This window comes from Ochotona curzoniae, unplaced genomic scaffold (assembly GCF_017591425.1).
Source record: "Ochotona curzoniae isolate NIBS_2020 unplaced genomic scaffold, NIBS_Ocur_1.0 contig_2321, whole genome shotgun sequence".
Lineage (NCBI taxonomy): Eukaryota > Metazoa > Chordata > Mammalia > Lagomorpha > Ochotonidae > Ochotona > Ochotona curzoniae.
The window spans coordinates 24,572,417-24,589,367 of record NW_024465421.1 but is presented as its reverse complement, the minus strand read 5'-3'; the positions used below and the strand labels follow the sequence as shown (position 1 = coordinate 24,589,367).

Genomic DNA, 16,951 nt, shown 5'->3' with positions numbered 1-16,951 from the left:
TGAGCGCGTCGCGCCTCCCAGGCATGGAGTGGCGGCGGTCGCTGGAGACCCTAAACTACCTGTGACCCTTCACCCTAAGCCCGCGACCCCATCCGTAACCCTTCACCCTAAGCCCGCGACCCCATCCGTAACCCTTCACCCTAAGCCCGCGACCCCATCCGTAACCCTGGAGGCGCCGGCGGCCGCGGGGCCCGAAGACGAGGACGAGGAGGAGGCGCTGCCGCACTCGGAGGCGATGGACGTGTTCCAGGAGGGCCTGGCCATGGTGGTGCAGGACCCGCTGCTCTGCGACCTGCCGATCCAGGTCAGGCCGGGAGGGTCAGACGGCCCTGGGCGCCAATCAGAGAGCTGCCGGGACCCCCGGGTCAGCCTGGCAGCCTCCGGGGACTGAGCCCACCTGCCCACTTGTCCACCGCCCACATGGCCCTGCTCACATGTCCACTGTCTCCACCCCTGCCCACATGCCCCCTTCCCCATGCCCCCCGCCCCTCGGCCCACATGCTCCCTGCCCCTGCCCACCTGCCCCTTTCCTGCAGAGGCCGGGGGCAGGCCAGGCCCTCACACACATCCCCTGGTGTTCGCTAGGTAACTCTGGAGGAGGTCAATTCCCAGATTGCCCTGGAATATGGCCAAGCAATGACAGTCCGAGTGTGCAAGATGGATGGCGAGGTCATGCGTGAGTGCTGCCAGCGGGCCGGGCTGTGACCAGGCTGTTGGGGTGCAGGGGGTGGGATGTTTGGACGTAGGGAGCATCCCAGGGACGGGGTTGGGGTGCAGAGTGTGGTGTTGGAGGGGCATCCCACCACAGCCTGCGTTGCCTGCAGCTGTGGTCGTGGTGCAGAACGCCACTGTCCTCGACCTCAAGAAGGCCATCCAGAGACACGTGCAGCTCAAGCAAGAGCGCGAAGGGGGCGTCCAGCACATCAGCTGGTGAGCGGGCTCCCAACGGCTGCTGGTCCCGAGAGCCCATGGGGAGACACGGCTGCCCCAGGCCCTTTGCCCTCTCCAGGTAGGTAGTTCCCCTAGCCGCCCTCCGCCGTTCCCTGCTGCAGGTCCTACGTGTGGAGGACGAACCACCTGATCTCCGCAGGGGAGAAGCTCGCAGATGATCGAAAGAAGCTCCGCGAGTAAGCCAGGCTCGCCTGCCATCCTGCAGGAAGCTCTGGGGGTCTCAAGGGTGGGGGCGACCTGCTGGTTTTCACCCACCTCCACCCTCATACAGACCTTGGGCGGGGTACCAAGTACTGCTCATGTTCCACTTTCAGCTATGGCATCCGCAACCGGGACGAGGTGTCCTTCATCAAGAAGCTGAGGCAAAAGTGAGCCTCGACAGACACCTCCCCGTTTGCTGGTCAGGACAGACCGTGCCGTGGCCTCATGGAGCTGTGCCCAGTCGCACAGCAGGGACCCCGGGGCTGTAGGTCCTGGCCCTGTTTGCTCCGGCATTTAGGATGTGAAAGCCTTGACCAGCGTCGTGGCATAGCACATTGATACTCTGCTTGTGGCACCAGCATCCCATGTGGGTACTGGTTCAAGTCCTGGCTGCTCCACTGCTCATCCAGCTCCCTGCTTGTGGCCTGGGAAAGCAATAGAGGAAGGCCTAAAACCTTGGGACCCTGCACCCATGTGGGAGACCCAGAGCTCCTGGCTCCTGGCTTCGGATCAGCTCGGATGCAGCCATCATGGCCAGTTTGGATTTGGGAAGTGAACCGGCACACAGAATTCTCTCCTCACTTTGTAACTATGCTATTCAAAATAAAATAAATCTTTTGAAAAAAGAAGGTGAGAAGCCAAGGCTTGTGGTTAGAGAGAAGTAGGTGCTGAGAGCAAAAAGCTGCTACTGGTCAGTCCTGTCACCCCCATCTCCACGCAGCCTGCTGCATTTGCCTCCTGAGTGTGTAGGGGAGAGGCCACATGGCTATGGCTGGACCCTTCCTCTGTCAGGGAGAAGCAGCAGGCGGTGGAAGCCCAAGCTGCTGGGTTAAAGCCCCAGTCCCTCCAAGGAGGGGGTGCTGAGGGCATCACTGAGAGGTGACTGGCTGCCCATTCTGGGTGTGGAGTGAGGCCAGGGCGTTGCAGGAGGCCTCCACGGTCCTGCCCAGGAACCCAGAAGGAGACAGCTGGGGTCGAGTTGGTGGCAGCTAAAACGCTCCCGGTACATTTATTGGCCACACGGACTAGCTGAAATGCTGCCGCGGGTTCCAGCAGTCAGTGCAGCTGTGCGTCCAGCTCATACTTCTCGCAGAACTTGTCGGTGAAGGGGATGCAGGTGAGGGCCTCGCACCACTCGCAGCGCACTGGGTAGACGTAGAAGAGAACTACCAGGCCGGCCAGGAGCCCCAGGAACACAGCCTGGAAGATGATGATCTGGCAGCGCTTGCGGTACAGGTCGAACTTGCCGAAGCTGATGTAAGGCAGGAAGGCGAAGGAGAGGAAGAGGCCGCTGACGAAGCCTGAGATGTGGGCGAAGTTGTCGATCCAGGGCAGCAGCCCGGAGGCGAAGAGGAAGAGCACCACGGCCGAAAGCTTGAAGAAGGCCCGCCAGGGCCGTGCCAGGATCTGCCAGCTCTGGAAGAGCTCCACGAAGAGGCAGGCCAGGATGCCAAACTGGGAGCCAGCCGGGCCCACCTGGGGGCAGGGACAGGGCCCATGAGCCCACAGGGCAGTGGCCCCAGCCCGACCCGGGGCTGTGGGGAGGGCAGCTTACCTCTGCCCTATATGGCAGGAAGATGGCGCTGGCCAGGTTGCCAGTAATGCCACTCAGTAAGTAGATGATGGCAATGCGGTGCCAGCCCGCCAGCTTCTCTAGGTCCCGCAGGACTGTCATCTGAAAGCAGACAGACACCAGGCAGTGCAGGATCCTGTGGGGGGTCGGGAGGGAGCACTCAGCAGGGAGGCAGCCACCCGCTCCTGGGGTCCAGGACCACCCACTTGGCCCGGCATCACTTGCCCAGCGTGCAGAAAGAGGGACAGCCACAGCCGGTAGAACTGGTCGGGCACCTCGGGGTTCAGGAAGGGGAGGAGCCCACACACGTCGTCCATGCAGTGCACCTGCAGAGAGTGACTGTCGGTGCCCAGGGGTGGGGAGGGAGGCGCTCCCTGGGCACCCCCTGGGCCTACCTGGGAGCACAGTGTAGCCTCCTCGTGAAAGTAGCCCCTCATGAAGTCACAGTACTCTCGGGAGGTGATCTCGCACCTGGAGGTAGCCAGGGTCCAGAGTAAGATGAGCTCCATGTTGGGGCAGCCAGGCCTGGCTGCAGTCCTGAGAGCAGTCTAGACTCCTGGCCCATATCCTGTGCTATCCAGGATGGTCTCGGGATTTGGAGAAGGAGGGAGTGCAATCCCAGGGTGTGCAATGACTCTGAAGGCCCAAGGTGCACAACCCCCCATATACACACCTGCCCTTGGTGCCGATGCAGCAGGGCCGGCCTGTTAGGACACAGTCCATGTGGGGGTGGTTGGTGTGGTTGCCCGCACTGCTCTTGGTACAGATCTGGGTCAGAGATAGGAGTAAGCTAGGTCAGGGGCTCCCTTAAACCATGGCCTCACCACAGGCGTGTGGGCCAGTAGGGAGAAATAAGGTGTCCCTGACCCCCCACCCCTGAGCCTCACCCGGGCTCCCTGCCAGCATGGAGCCACAGCCTCAGACCTCCTAAAGCACAGAGACCTGAGGGGGCAGTCTCTGCCATCATGAACTGGCGGCATACAGCTTCCTCCCCACAGCCAGCACCCCAGCTCACCGGCCATTTGGTGATATCTTCTGGCCACTCATGGGGGTCCTCAGAGGAGGGCTCATCACATACCCTGCGTGAGGCTAACATGGTCAGACCCTGTCACTGCCCCCTCTCCCAACCCACCACAACAGGGGGAACCCTGCAGCCTCCCCATCAAGCCCCCAGCAAGAGCCCAACAGACCCACCTGGGGTCCTGGTGGCAGACAGAACCAAACAGCCTCTTGTGGCCAGCAAGGTCAGGTGCACTGGGATGAACAGGCCACTTCACCCATACGGCCAGGGTGGACTGTGGGGAGACTAGGGTTCGGAGCCCAGCCCTTGAACATGGGGCCCAGGACAGAGCGCAGACAGTCTCCCTCTGGGTGGACAACCCTGGAAGGCCTGTGGTATGGGAGATCCTGGCACCAGGGGCTGAGCAGCGTAATTCCTATTCATGTGCAACTACAGCTTATAGAAGCTGCAGGTGAATCCTCTAGGTCCCTGGGAGGGCCAGGCTGGGTCGTGGCACAGCATGCTAAGCTGCCACCTGGAATGCCAGCACCAGATCCAGTCCTACCCAGCTGCTCCACTTCCCACCCAGCTCTCTGCCAATGCCCCTGGGAAGGCAGTAGAGGATAGTCCAACTGCTTGGCACAATGGAAGACCAGGATGAAGTTCCTGGCTCTTGGCCTCAGTCTGGTCCAGCACTGACTGTTGCTGTGGAGCCACTTAGGGAGTGAACAAGAAAATGGAAGATAATTATTTTTCAAGTAAATTAAATATATATATATTATATATATATATATATATATATCTTGCCATTTTCCATTTTTTTGCACCAAAAAGATCTCTTATGTTTTTTTTTTAAGAGAAGAGACAGAGAGGAAGATCTTCAGTCCGATGATTCATTCCCCAAGTGAGCGCAACAGCCGGATGCTATGCCGATCCGAAGCCAGGAGCCTCTTCTGGCTCTCCCACATGGGTGCAGGGTCCCAAAGCTTTGGGCCATCCTCGACTGCTTTCCCAGGCCACAGGCAGGGAGCTGGAAGGGAAGCGGGGCTGCCGGGATAGAACCGGTGCCCATATGGGATCCTGGGCGTGCAAGGCGAGGACCTTAACCACTGCGCCACCGCACTGGGCCCAAGATCTCTTATGTTTTTATTAATTCATTAAGTGCCCTGTGGCTGATGTGATAAAAGCTTGGGTATGGGCCTGGCACGGTTGCCTAGCAGCTAATTCCTAGCCTTGCATCTGCCAGGATCTCATGTGCACTAGTTCATGTCCCAGCTGATCCACTTCCCATCCAGCTCCCTGCCTGTAGCCTGGGAAAGCAGTGGAGGACAGCCCAAAGCCCGGGACCCTGCACCACATGGGAGACCTTGGCTTCAGATCAGCTGAGCTGCAGCCACTGCAGCCATTTGGGGAGTGAACCAGCAGATAGAAGATCTTTCTCTCTCCCTCTCCTTCTCTCTGTATCTGCCTTTCCAATAAAAATAAACGAATCTTTAAAAAAAAAAAAAAAAACTCTAGCTGAATCTTCTACTATGAAGCTTCTCGGGGGATGAGCATTGTAGCACAGTGTGTTAGGCTGCGCTTGATACTCTAACCCTAACCCCATTTCCCAGCACTGGGGTGAGTCCTCACTCCCTCCTAGGGTCCAGCTCCTGGCTTCAGCCTAACCCTGCCCCTGGTAGTGCAGCTAGTTGGGGAGTGAGACAGCAGATGGAAGATCTTATATCTACTTCTTTCTATAAATATCTGACTTTCCAATCAAAACAAAAAAATCTTAAAAAGAAAAAAGGCAATGCCACTTGCAGGAATGCGAAGATACCCCCACAAACAGGAAGCACCCAGAGTACGCCAGCTAGAAAAACCAAAACTCAAGTCAGGCCGGCGTCGTGCACAACCAGCTGAGTCAGTAACCCACATCGGAGCACCAGTTCAAACTTCCGCAGCTCTGCTCTGCTCCCATTCCAGCCTGGGAAAACAGAGCAAGATGGTACACCCACACGGGAGACACCAACCAAGTCCACATTTGGAGAGTGACAGGACCCCTCTGCTCTCTCACGGCAACCCACAGGGATTTGTGTGACAGGTCCAGTGCAGGCTAACTCAGGTGAGTCTGTCACGGTCTGAATAAGGGAGCCCTGTGGGGACCAGGGACACACCGAGCACTCTTCCTCTGACGTCTGCACGCAGCCCGAGCGGTCATTGCGCACACAGCATGCCGAGTGCTTCTCACGCTCCCGCGCAGCGCGAATAAAGCTGTGTACCTGTGGGTCCTGGCGCATGCAGGGCGAGAACTTGGCACCCAAGTGAATGAGGGCCTCCTGTGGGAGAGAGGCATGTGAAACCATGGGTGCCAGGATACCCCCCCCCCAGTTCCTGGACCCTTCTGCAGGCGGTGCCCTCACCGAGCTGGGCCCAATCCAGAAGTTTTCCTGCTGCACGTACTTCACATTCTCATAGACGCCCCGATTCCGCAGCACCTGCACCGCGGGAAAAGCAGCTTAGAAGTAGATGGGGCGGCAGGGGTCTGAGGCTGGCAGGGTGGTAGGGCTCACCGAGTCCACAGTCTCATGCTGGGAGAAACCAACAGGCGCGATGCCGTAGATGCACACGGCGAGGATGGTGACCAGAGAGTGCACGAAGGTGAGCCAGTAGGTGAAGAAGGGCCTGTGCAGGGGCAGTGAGTGTCAGCAGGGGCCGTGCCCCCCACCCAGCACCTCCCACAGCCCCCAGGCCCACCTGTGGTCGTCCATGTCCTCAATCTGCCGCTTGACGTAACTGTCGATGCGCTTCCGATAGGTGCGGTTAGTGAGCCGCCCCACCATGCCCAGGCCATAGGGCCGCTTCTCCCTGGCAAAGAGCTTGCGCACAGGCACGGCGATGCGCTGGCCCCGCCTGGGCCCTGGCGGGCTTACTACCTCCTGCCGAAGCCGCACTTTGGGTTGTGCGGTTCCAGGGCCGCCATCCCTCTGCTTCCGCCACCCGCGTTCCAAGGGCCTGGACGGGAGGCCATACATTCACCTTCTGGCCCAGGGTCCCTGCCCTGCCCATCCTGTCCCCAACCCAGCTGGGCGAATTTGGGCTGGGGCAGTTGTTTAGAGAGGCAGGGCCCAGGAGGGGCTCTGCACCCCAGGAAGTGACCATGGCACTTGCTGCTTTCCTATTGATCCCAGCCAAACCCTAGGACCACAGTCACCCCTCACGGGTGGGCAGTCTGGCCCCGGAGCTGCCCACCCTCAGTCCCCTGCTGCCTGGCCACCCCACTCACAGCATCAGATGGCTGCGTTCCAACTCGCTGCGGCCCAGGGCGCCCCCAGTAAGCTCGGCCTGCTCTGCGGCTTTCTCCCAGTCAGCCAGCGCTGCCTCCGATGGGGACTCAAACACCTCGTCCGGATAGGTGGACAGCTCCTCATGGAGGACCCCTTCCTGAACAAACATGAGAGGTCAGGCTGTACACAGACAAGAGGGTGAGAAGCTGCCACCCAACCTCCACTTACCCGGGCAAAGAAGGATGTGTCCAGCTCGTCAGGGAAGTCGGTTGTGTCCTCCTCCAGGAAGCTGGCTGGCGTAAAGCTCCGGCGCTGGGCCCGCCGCAGGGTGCTGTCCCTCCCAGAGCGGCCCTGAACAGGAGGAGGAGGTAACACGGGCCAGGTGGCCCTGCCCCCCGATCCTCCCCCCTGATCCTGCCCTGCCCCCCTGACCCTGCCCTGGCCCCCCTGACTCTGCCCTGCCCCGGCAGGCACCCACCTTCACCAGGGCTGCAGCCGCCCGGAAGCTCATCTTGGCCACCGACTCACGCTTGCGCCGCCGTGGGAGCCGGTTGAAGCCGGAGCGGGAGCTGGAGAAGGAGCAGAGGGAGGCGGCCCCCGGCGTGATGGGGGTGTGCGGGGCACTCAGGCCATCGGCAGTGTCATCGGCCACACGGAAGGCCCGGCCACGGGCCAAGGGATCTATGATCTAGGGGAGTGAGAGGCCACATGCAGCGCTGGGTTGCTGGGAAGAGGATGCTAGGGCTCTGGGGTTGCTAGCTCCCCCAGCCACACAGGTGCCCACCACTCCTGGGCAGCTCCGACACCTCCAGAATCCCTTTCCCACCTGGGCAGCTTAAGACACCTGCCCGCCCAGTGCTGACACACCACCAGGCAACCTTGGGCTCTGTCTGCTCCTTGGGACCTGTGATCCCTCTCCCAGCGACCATCCAAACTGCCTTCTCAAACCACCAGATCTGCTCCACATGGCCCAGCCCTGCTGAAGCTGGCAAGGCTCCCAGCCCAGCACCCAGGAGGTGGCAGCAGGCATACCCTCTGCATGCCCAGTTGGCATGGCCCCACGTAGAGCGGAGGAGGGGTCTCAGTGCTGGCCAGAGACACGTTGTCCTGGCTGGGCAGGTCCAGCTCCCGGATGACCTGGGGTTTCAGCTTCCCATAGCGCTGGCTGCAATGACGGATGCTCTTGCGTTGCCACTTCTGAGTGCTGTCGGAGTCCTTGCTCACGCCAAACCAGTCGGCGGTGCCCCTGGCACAGGGGGGGACTCAATAAGGGGCAGCACTCCACTAGCCCAGCTGAGGGCTTCCTAACTGTCCTGCCCCTGGCCCTGAAGGGTAGACATCGAGACCAGAGAGGGACCCGACAGTTCAGGCCGTGGGGCTGGGGCTGTGCAGCAGCCCTGGGACATGCAAAGGAAACAATGGCAGCACCTGCCCTGGGAGGAGCTCCAGGCACTACCAGCCAGTTGGGCAGCTCCTATGAGGCCACATGCCATGCACATGCCAGAGAACAGCAGCACACACATGACCTGCATGAGATACCTGAGCAGGGACCGGGAAAGAGCCTGGCGCTGTGGGAGGGCCCTGCGGGCAGCCTGGTAACCCAAGAGGGGCAGAGTGTGGACACACCCAAAGCGCACCTGTCGGCTGCTGAGGGCCAGAGTGTTGGCACACAGGGAGACAGAGAAGGAGAGACTGAGCCCCGGGGGAAGGGCAGAGAGGGGCCGTGCACCCCGAGGGCCCCATGGCCAGGGCTGGGTGTACCTGCGGATGGTCTGTGTGATGGAGGCTTGGCGCTGCAGCGCAGGCCGTCGGGACTCGTGGTACACGCAGGGGGCATGGGTCTCAGCCGGCATGCTCACGCTCCTCAGGAAAGCTTGGCGCCGCAGGGGCTGGGCGACAGGGGCGTGGTGAGGAGGCCGTGCAGAACGCACCCTCAGCCCACACGGGCCAGGGCCTACCTGCAGGACACCGGGCTCCTCTGCGGGGGCTGCGGCTGGGATGTCCAGCTTCAGCCAGGGCGGCTTCTTGCGCTGCAGACTGCTCGTGCTATCCCGGCGGACCTCGCTCATGGCTGCGGGCCGGGGGCCGAAGGGAGTGTCAGGGCGCACCAACCCTGCAGGGGAGCTGGCTGCTTAGGGCTCCCAGGGGCAGAATCCCGCGGCACAGCTGCACCCACACCCGGAGTCTGTCCCACTCATCCCGAAAGTCCCAGAGCTGTGGCGAGGTGGTCCAGCAGTGCTGGGGACACAAGCTTCTCCCTTCTTCAGCTTTCAGACGACAACACCTGTGAGGGAGTGGCACCTGTGAAAAGCATGCAGGATGGCTGCCTCTCACAGCCATGCTCCTGGGGCCAGGAGACCCAGAGGTGGGGACTTCAGATCCAAGGCTCCCTCCGCATTTCAGATCACGAGACTCAGTCACTGAAAGGCAGGTGATGGGTGCATGCTGGGGATGAGGTGACTCCGGAGCCTGTGAGCTCAGAGCTTAACCATTCTGTTCTTAAGGCAAACCTCAGCCTCTGGACCACCACGCCACACACTGCACAAAGGGGGAACAGAAAGGCCGCCAGCAGGAATGTTACCTGCAGCTGTGGACACCAAGGCTGCTCTGCAGCGCCCCTCAGAGGACTCCCGGTGAGCACCTAGCAGAAGGACCACACAGCAGAGGCCATTGTTGGACTGGGGCCACCACTGCTGCGTCAAGTCACATGAGCCATGGCCTCCACAGCAAGCCCTTCCCCTTTGTGGCCCATCTGTATACCTGCTCCATGTAGGACACAGACACCACAGGCTGAGGCCAGAGCCTGGGAGAGCAGTGCAGACAGCAAAACCAACCCCAGAGGCCTCAGGCACCGCTTCCCCTCCACGGCTGAGACAAAGGGAAATTGAGGCAGCATCAGCAGGCAAAGGCCAGGGACACTGACCACAGTTCCCAGCGGTCCTGCCCTCCACACAGTCAGCCTCCTCTGACTGTGTGCCTCTCGTCAGCCAGCTGCAGGCAGCTCTCAGCCAGGGTTAGGATTCAGGCCCAACCCATGGAGCATGCATGCAGGTTCAGGCCCAAGGCCACCTTGTCTCTATACTGGGCCTCAAGTCCTCAGGCAGACAGCCACTAACCAGAAGGCGCCCTACTGAGAACTGAGAGCAGCCCTGAGAGGACAGGGCCAAGACGTGCCACCGGTCAGCTCTGTCCGCTACAGGCGGACACCACAGCTAAGCAGCCACCTGCAAGTCCACATCGGAATGCCAGCTCAGTGCCAGCTGTTCTGCTGCTGCACCCAGCAAGCAATGGAGGGTGGCCAGACACTGTAGGGTTCCTGGCCCTTTGGGGGTCCCTGGTGAAGTTCTTGGCCCAGCCTTGGCTGCTGAGCTCATTTGGGGAATGAGCCAGCGGATAAAGGATCTCGCCCACCCCACCCCATGTTCTGCCTTCAAGCAAATAAGTCTTTATAAAAATGTATTTATTTGGGCCCGGCGCAGTGGCGCAAGTGGTTAAAGGTCCTCGCCTTGCACGCCCGGGATCCCATATGGGCGCCGGTTCTAATCCCAGCAGCCCCACTTCCCTTCCAGCTCCCTGCCTGTGGCCTGGGAAAGCAGTCGAGGACGGCCCAAAGCTTTGGGAACCTGCACCCGCGTGGGAGACCCGCAAGAGGCTCCTGGCTTCGGATCGGCATAGTATCGGCCCGTTGCGCTCACCTGGGGAGTGAATCATCGGACGGAAGATCTTCCTCTCTGTCTCTCCTCTCTGTATATCCGCCTTTCCAATGAAAAAATAATAAAAAATAAATCTTTAAAAAAAAATGTATTTGTTTGCTTGAAAGTCGGGAGTTACAGAGAGGGAAAGAGAGAGAAACAGCTATTTTTCCAACCGCTGATTTACTCCCCAGATGACTGCTAGAGCCAGGGCTGGGCCAGACTGACGCCAGGAGTTTCCTCCAGGTCTCCCACACGGGAAGGGTCCCGAGTCCGCTGCTCTTCCCAGTCACATTAAGAAGAAGCTAACCTGAAGTGAAGCAGCCGAGACTCCAGTGGGCATACATACGGGATACCACAGTCACAGGTGGCGGCTTTACCCCATTACTCCACAATGCTACCCCAAAAACCTACAAAAAATGCTGTTGGTGGAGAAGAGATGGCTGGTAGGGCAGCCTCCAAGCCTGACACTGACCGGGCGTTCAAGTCATGCCAGGCCTGTGGGGGTGCCCTGTGCACCCTGGGGGGGTATCTGATCCCCATCCCCCAGGGCTGCTGTACCCAACAGGAACTTGGAGGAGGCCAGGGACCAGATGCCGGCCATCCAAGCGGACAAGTTATGCCGCCTCCACTGCATGGCCACAGCTTGCACCAGCGTGGTGGCTCACACCCCTGGCAGAGTTGTTATTATCCCCACACTTTCCAAAGAGAGCGAGACGGGTGCACCCCAGGAACCTGCAGGCCCAGGGAGGGGCCTCTTGCCTGTTCCCTTGCGTTCCCTTAGCCAAGCAGAATATCCTGAAGCCTGTTCCCTTAGCTTCCCCATGCCCAGGACACATCTGCCCCAGAAACCGCTGCAGTGGACAGTAGTTTTAGGAAAGCACAGGCTGACGGGGGCTTCTGGAAGGAGCAGCCCCTTGGCTGGGAGGTCAGAGGGGCCACAGGACACCAGCTCACCTGAGGCCCCCACCCACTCCTAAACCCCTTCTGTGACAACCCAGCCTGCTATTGGCCTCCAGAGAGTGGGGTTCATGAGGCCCAAAGAGACCCCCCACTGCAGGCGTGGGGGAGGGCAGCCCAGGGGACACAGAGCCCAGTGTCCAGCGTGGCCAGCACACAGTGGGCTCTTGTTCCCAGACAGTTCCTTGAGGGCAAATCCCAGCAGCACCCCTGCCGCTGCCCCCTTGGAATGGAGGCCAGAGTGCTTATGGCAGCTCCAAACACATCAGCGGGTCCCCGGCCCAGCACCACCAGGAGACCAAACACTGGAAACGCCAGCACAGGAAGGGGACTGGGTGCAGCAGCCCTGAGCCAGGACAGACTGGGATGGCAGAGGTCCTGCGGAAGCTGCCCTGCCCACAGGCGGGCCTGGCATGCCGGTCCCAACTCCAGCTCCTCCCTGGAGAAGCTTCATGCTGGCCTTGGGGCAGAGAAGGTGGTGAACACCTGGGCTATAGCGCGTGTGGTTAACTCCAGATTAACCACAGCTGAGGGAATCACCAGGCACCCACACAATGGCAGAAAGGCTGGGGTGTCCCACAGACACTGATAGCAATGGGAATAGGTCGCCCCCGAGCAGGCATGACTGGAGGCTGAGCAGCAGGCAGTCTGAGATCCATACACTGCCAAGGACCAGGCCCCGGAAGGCACAGCCAAGAGGCAGCAAACAACCAGGACCAAGCTGGCCAAGCTCAACGTACCAGCAGCTGCCTCCACACTCTGCATGCTGGCAGAGGGGCTCAGAGATGGCCACCCCCACAGCCAGGACAGCCACCACTGGGGCCCGGCTCTGCCAGTGGCCAGATGGATCCCCGACCTCTGTCACTCTTGGGACCCCTGCATCACTGTCCGCCCTGCCCTCTCACCTGCCTAGCCCCCATCTGGGCCACCTGTGCAGGTGTGTCCTGAGCCTGGCCCCTGGGGGAACCGGCTGCTCTAGCGTCCCCACGGGTACCCTGGTCTCAGACCTTCAGGCTCCTGTTTGACCATGAGCCAGAGGCTGGATTCCCAGCCCCCCTGGAGAGAAGGGATCTCCAGCTGTCTGGAAGCCCGTATCCAGTCCTTGTAAATCATGTGGAGTTCGGCAAGGGCCGTGACTAGAAAACACTGCAAACCTCAAGGCGTTCCCCACCCCCGGCTGTGATGCTTCACATTGGGCCAGGTCAGGGCTCACCCGCTGCTGTGGCTGCTGTGGCTGTCATGGTGTACCCCCAACATCTTTTCAGCCCCTCCCCCAGGCCTGCAGGGTCCAGCAAGGAAATCACGGTGGCAGGCGGAGTGCCCCAAGCCTAGGGCACAGATTCCTGTAGGCTGTGACCTGGATGGGGGTAGGTGAGAGGGCAGGGTGGACAGACCATGGCACAGGTACCCCAACGGTGACAGACTGGGGGTCCATCTGGGTCACCAAGTGGGACCAGACTACGCCAGGCTGGGGTCCAGTGGGGACCCAGTCCGTACATGGCCCGATCCTTAGGGATGCCCAGGCTGCCACAGGCCCTGACAGGGCCTCAGTGTCCACCCTACAGGTGCTCAGGCCAGCCACCATCCAGGTCACAGAGCCTGCTGAGTCTTTGCAGCCTTGGTTGGCCCCCACTGCAGAATTCCCCTGCAAGCAGGAGGAGGTCCCCTAACCCCGGAGTTTTGGCCATGGGGTGCAGCAGACTGTCAGGCCCCAGCAGGCCACGAGCCCACACTCCCAAATACAGCCAAAGCATCGGACAGGCAGAAGAGCCACTAAGCCAAGCTGTCACAATAGACACTGTGCGCAGAGCAGGAAGGCCCACAGACCTAGGGTCCCCCTAAACCAAGGTGGGAAGGAGAGATGTGGGGACCCCAAGGAGGGGGCTCTGCAGTGGGAGGCCCCTGCCTCCCGCCGGGCACTCAGTCAGGGGCCTCAGCCTTCCCCTTGCTGCTGGACTCCCGGCATCCTCCTAGCCTTGGGTGCCCAGAGCCCAGCCCAGGACCGCTGGGCCCCAGCCGGGCTAAACCTGAAAAGCCAGTTTCATCCTCGAATCCTCTCCCGGACTCCACAGGAAGTCCCCAGTGGGGGCAGGGGGCTTTCCCAGTGCAGGCCGAGGCCTCCCGCCCTGGCCCGCATGGCCTGCGCAGGCCCAGGCTGCCACCCAGGAGTCCCCTGCCCACCGCCACCCAGCCCCAGCTGCCTCAGAGGGGGCTACCGGGGGCCGCCCCACCCGCCGCCCTCGGCGAGGACACGGCCCGGCTGCCCGCCCATCCCACCGGGAGCGCCCCCGGGCCCCACCCACCGGAACACGCTGCGGGGCCACCGGGCTCCGGACGGCGCGCAGGGTCGGCCGCCGGGACGTGCTATTTTTGCAGCTTTGAGTGGGGACCCCGGGGGCTGGGCCCGCCTCGGCAAACTCCGGGAAGAAAAGTGTGGCCGCCTGAGCCGGCCCGGAGCGCCCTGGACGCGCTCACTCACCGCCGCCGCCAGAGCCGGGGAGGGGCTGCGCCGCTGGCCGGGAGGGCGCCCGAGTCCCCGCCCGCCCGGGAATGCCATGGCGAGGGGCGTGCGCGCCGGGGGCGGGCCGCGCTGACTCAGGGCTCAGGAATGCGCGCCGCCTCCTCCGGGAAGGCCGCTGGGCTGCGCGGGCGCCGAGCGCAGCCACCAGGACACCTGAGGCTTCGGCGCGCCGGGAGCGCTCGCCCTGAGCTGCTCGGCGTCTGCTGGGCCACAGTGAGTCCTGGCCTCATCCTGCCTTTGCTCGGCGGCAGCGGGGAGGACGGGGTTGGCAGTGTGTGCACGCTCCTGGCCCTGGGCCACACACGGGCCCACATGTCCCACGCCTGTGTCCGGCAAGCTGCACGCTAGCACCTGCTTAGGGACGCAACTGTGCACGCCCGCCTGGGTGCCTCTTCCCAGCTCCCAGCAAGGGCTCCCTGCGACATTCATGGGTGGGGGCTGCCAGGAGGGCGGGTGGCCGAGCATCTCCCTGCTCCCCACAGGTCCCACTGGACGCTGCACGGGGTGCTCTCCAGGCCCTGGCAATCCCAACACATCCTCAGGGGCTAGGAGCACCAGCCCTGCCAGAACTGAGCTGCTGACCCCCAAAGAGGCAGCCGCATGCAATGGCCATCAGAAGCACAGCGGTGGGCCTGGCCGAAGGAGGCTGTCCACTTGCTGCACTCAGACCTTCAGCTGTGTCACAGGATAGGGCAGTGCCTGCCCCAGGGGCTGCCCTGGGAGCCACACAGAGGGGTAGGGAGTCCTGGACTCTAGGCGAGAGGGAAGCTCACACTCGGGACGCCCCCGCCCTCTGGCCCAGATTCTCAGCCATAGGACAGGCTCATAGCCCCTGCCAGGCCCTGGAGCCCCAGCCTGGGCAGCCAGGGTCAGTGGCCATGTCCTGTCTGCAAAGCCAGCCACAGCTGGCTGGCTGATGTCAGTGGGTCCTCCCTGCCATGCACACTGCCAGGTGGCACCAGATCCAATGCACCCCAGCCTTTGTCCCCGTCCCCATTGGGGAAGGTGGGCTACACCCAGCAACTCAGCCACCCAGGCTGCCTGCTGGGGCAGCTGCTGTAGCCAACACTGCCATTGGTACACTCGGTATACCCCAGCCGAGTCCGTTGAGCAGTCCGGCGCCTGCTCCTCCTTCCCAGCCAGGTGAGCAGCCACACTGCTGTCCTCTCCCATCACCTACTCTTGTGGGTGAGAGACACTTACACGGTAATCCCCTCCTCCTCCAGCCACCCCAAGTAAATGGGGGTGCACTTGCCTCGCATGCTGGGAGCTGGGAGCTGGGGTGTAGGCCCAGGCTGAGGACGAGCATCTATCCGGCTCAGCCAGGGACTTGTGAACTCCACTCAGGACACCAGAGGGTGGGGGCGCTGACCAGGAGGCCCCCTTTCCCCAGGAGGGCCCTCACGGCCAGCCGGAGAGAGATGAGAACCAGCTGGGCCTGCCTGGGGAGCAGAGATGCAGGGATGGGCGACCAGCCCTTGGCAGCCTGCAGAGGAGGCAGAAGTGAGTCTGGCTGGCCGGAGGCCTGAAGTCACAGGCTATTTCAGAAACAGCTGCCCTCTTCCCATGGCCCAGGGTCCCCTAAGGGCTGGGGCACGGGCAGCTCAGCCCCTGCAGGAGAGGAGAGAGGGGGCAGAGGTGGTTACGTCTGGTGGAGAGGTCTCTCGTTGGGCAGCGGCCAGCTGGACTGAGGCTGAATCCCGGGCTTTGAGGCCAGCAGACCCAGGCCACTCAGGGCCTTGCCTCTGTGCTCCAGCTTCAGCCCCACCCACAAGCCGGAAGTGGCTCCCCCTGGTGCGATCCCAGCTCCTCCTTCTCCCGGCCAGGCAGGCCGTGGTCTCAGGGTGGGATGCCCATTTGCAGGCTGCGGTGGGCACCTCCTCCCACAAACCAGGAAGTTGGGGGGGTGCAGAGATTGTGCAAGAACATCTGGAAAAGTGGGGGTCCTGGGGTGACCCACGCAGACTCCTCCCCTAACTCTACTTGCGAAATCAATAAACACACACAGCACCCCTCCCTGCCCTACCCCCACCGAGTCTGTGGAGGAGTAAGAAGGGGCCTGGATCCTGGATTTGGGACACAGCGCCACCCCCCACCACACACACAGCTGGGCCACCTCCAGCCGGCGCCTGCTCCTCCTTCCCAGGAAGTGCTTGAGAGGCCCATGGAGCTGGGAGGGCAGGTGTGAAGGCAGGCTCCAAGGCTCCAGGGCAGGCTCCAGGGCTCCAGGACCAGCTCCAGGGTGGGCTCCAGGGCTCCAGGGTGGGCTCCAGGGCTCCAGGACCAGCTGGGGGGGGGGGGGTTCCAGGGCTCCAGGGTGGGCTCCAGGACCAGCTCCAGGGCAGGCTCCAGGGCTCCAGGACCAGCTCCAGGGCGGGCTCCAGGGCTCCAGGGTGGGCTCCAGGGCTCCAGGACCAGCTCCAGGGGGGCTCCAGGGCTCCAGGGTGGGCTCCAGGACCAGCTCCAGGGCAGGACTCCAGGGCTCCAGGACCAGCTCCAGGGCAGGACTCCAGGGCTCCAGGACCAGCTCCAGGGTGGGCTCCAGGGCCACAACTGCTGAAGAAGGGGTGGCAGGCCAGGCCCAGCGGCCAAGGGTGCAAAGGGGTCCGAGGTGCATAGGCACACAGGTCAGGAAGTCACGTCCCCAAGGTCTCCTCCAACACGGCCCCTTGAGGGTCCAGGGATGGCAGGGGCGGCAGGGGCATGAGGGGCAGCAGGGGGCGTGAGGGGCGTCTGTGCGCCCTGAGGGGGGGCGCCCTCCTCCCGGCCCCTTCTCATCCTGCACCG

The 16,951-nt window shown here is 62.2% G+C and overlaps 2 protein-coding genes across 3 annotated transcripts; one reads left to right on the top strand and one right to left on the bottom strand.

The window, feature by feature from the left end:
• The first annotated feature begins 13 nt into the window (after positions 1 to 13).
• Positions 14 to 1,568, top strand: SNRNP25 (small nuclear ribonucleoprotein U11/U12 subunit 25). Its single transcript, XM_040974009.1, has 5 exons — positions 14 to 304; positions 586 to 676; positions 825 to 930; positions 1,053 to 1,127; positions 1,266 to 1,568. The coding sequence occupies exons 1-5, from the start codon at positions 236 to 238 to the stop codon at positions 1,321 to 1,323; spliced, it is 399 nt and encodes a 132-aa protein (XP_040829943.1). The 5' UTR covers positions 14 to 235; the 3' UTR covers positions 1,324 to 1,568.
• A 513-nt stretch (positions 1,569 to 2,081) lies between these two features.
• RHBDF1 (rhomboid 5 homolog 1) lies at positions 2,082 to 14,125 on the bottom strand. Of its 2 annotated transcripts, XM_040973681.1 has the most exons (18): positions 13,947 to 14,125; positions 8,950 to 9,275; positions 8,753 to 8,880; positions 8,024 to 8,237; positions 7,470 to 7,679; positions 7,220 to 7,342; positions 6,991 to 7,148; positions 6,462 to 6,719; positions 6,278 to 6,389; positions 6,128 to 6,202; positions 5,882 to 6,043; positions 3,920 to 4,020; positions 3,741 to 3,804; positions 3,399 to 3,493; positions 3,121 to 3,196; positions 2,951 to 3,051; positions 2,708 to 2,861; positions 2,082 to 2,628 (listed from the first exon to the last, which is right to left on the bottom strand). In XM_040973681.1, exons 2-18 carry the CDS (start codon positions 9,058 to 9,060, stop codon positions 2,209 to 2,211), a joined length of 2,562 nt encoding a protein of 853 aa, XP_040829615.1. In that variant the 5' UTR covers positions 9,061 to 9,275; positions 13,947 to 14,125; the 3' UTR covers positions 2,082 to 2,208. The 2 variants fall into 2 exon arrangements, with proteins under 2 accessions (XP_040829615.1, XP_040829616.1); XM_040973682.1 differs by lacking the exons at positions 8,024 to 8,237; positions 8,753 to 8,880; positions 8,950 to 9,275; positions 13,947 to 14,125 and having other exon boundaries at positions 6,462 to 6,694; positions 7,077 to 7,148.
• Between the last annotated feature and the right edge of the window lie 2,826 nt (positions 14,126 to 16,951).

Coding starts and splice junctions, on each gene's coding strand:
- SNRNP25 (XM_040974009.1), top strand. CDS start 236: ATGGACGTGTTCCAGGAGGGCCTGGCCATGGTGGTGCAGGACCCGCTG. Junction 305..585: donor TCTGCGACCTGCCGATCCAG/GTCAGGCCGGGA, acceptor GGTGTTCGCTAG/GTAACTCTGGAGGAGGTCAA. Junction 931..1,052: donor GGCGTCCAGCACATCAGCTG/GTGAGCGGGCTC, acceptor TCCCTGCTGCAG/GTCCTACGTGTGGAGGACGA.
- RHBDF1 (XM_040973681.1), bottom strand. CDS start 9,060: ATGAGCGAGGTCCGCCGGGATAGCACGAGCAGTCTGCAGCGCAAGAAG. Junction 3,494..3,740: donor AAGATATCACCAAATGGCCG/GTGAGCTGGGGT, acceptor TCTCTGACCCAG/ATCTGTACCAAGAGCAGTGC. Junction 3,052..3,120: donor AGGCTACACTGTGCTCCCAG/GTAGGCCCAGGG, acceptor CACTCTCTGCAG/GTGCACTGCATGGACGACGT.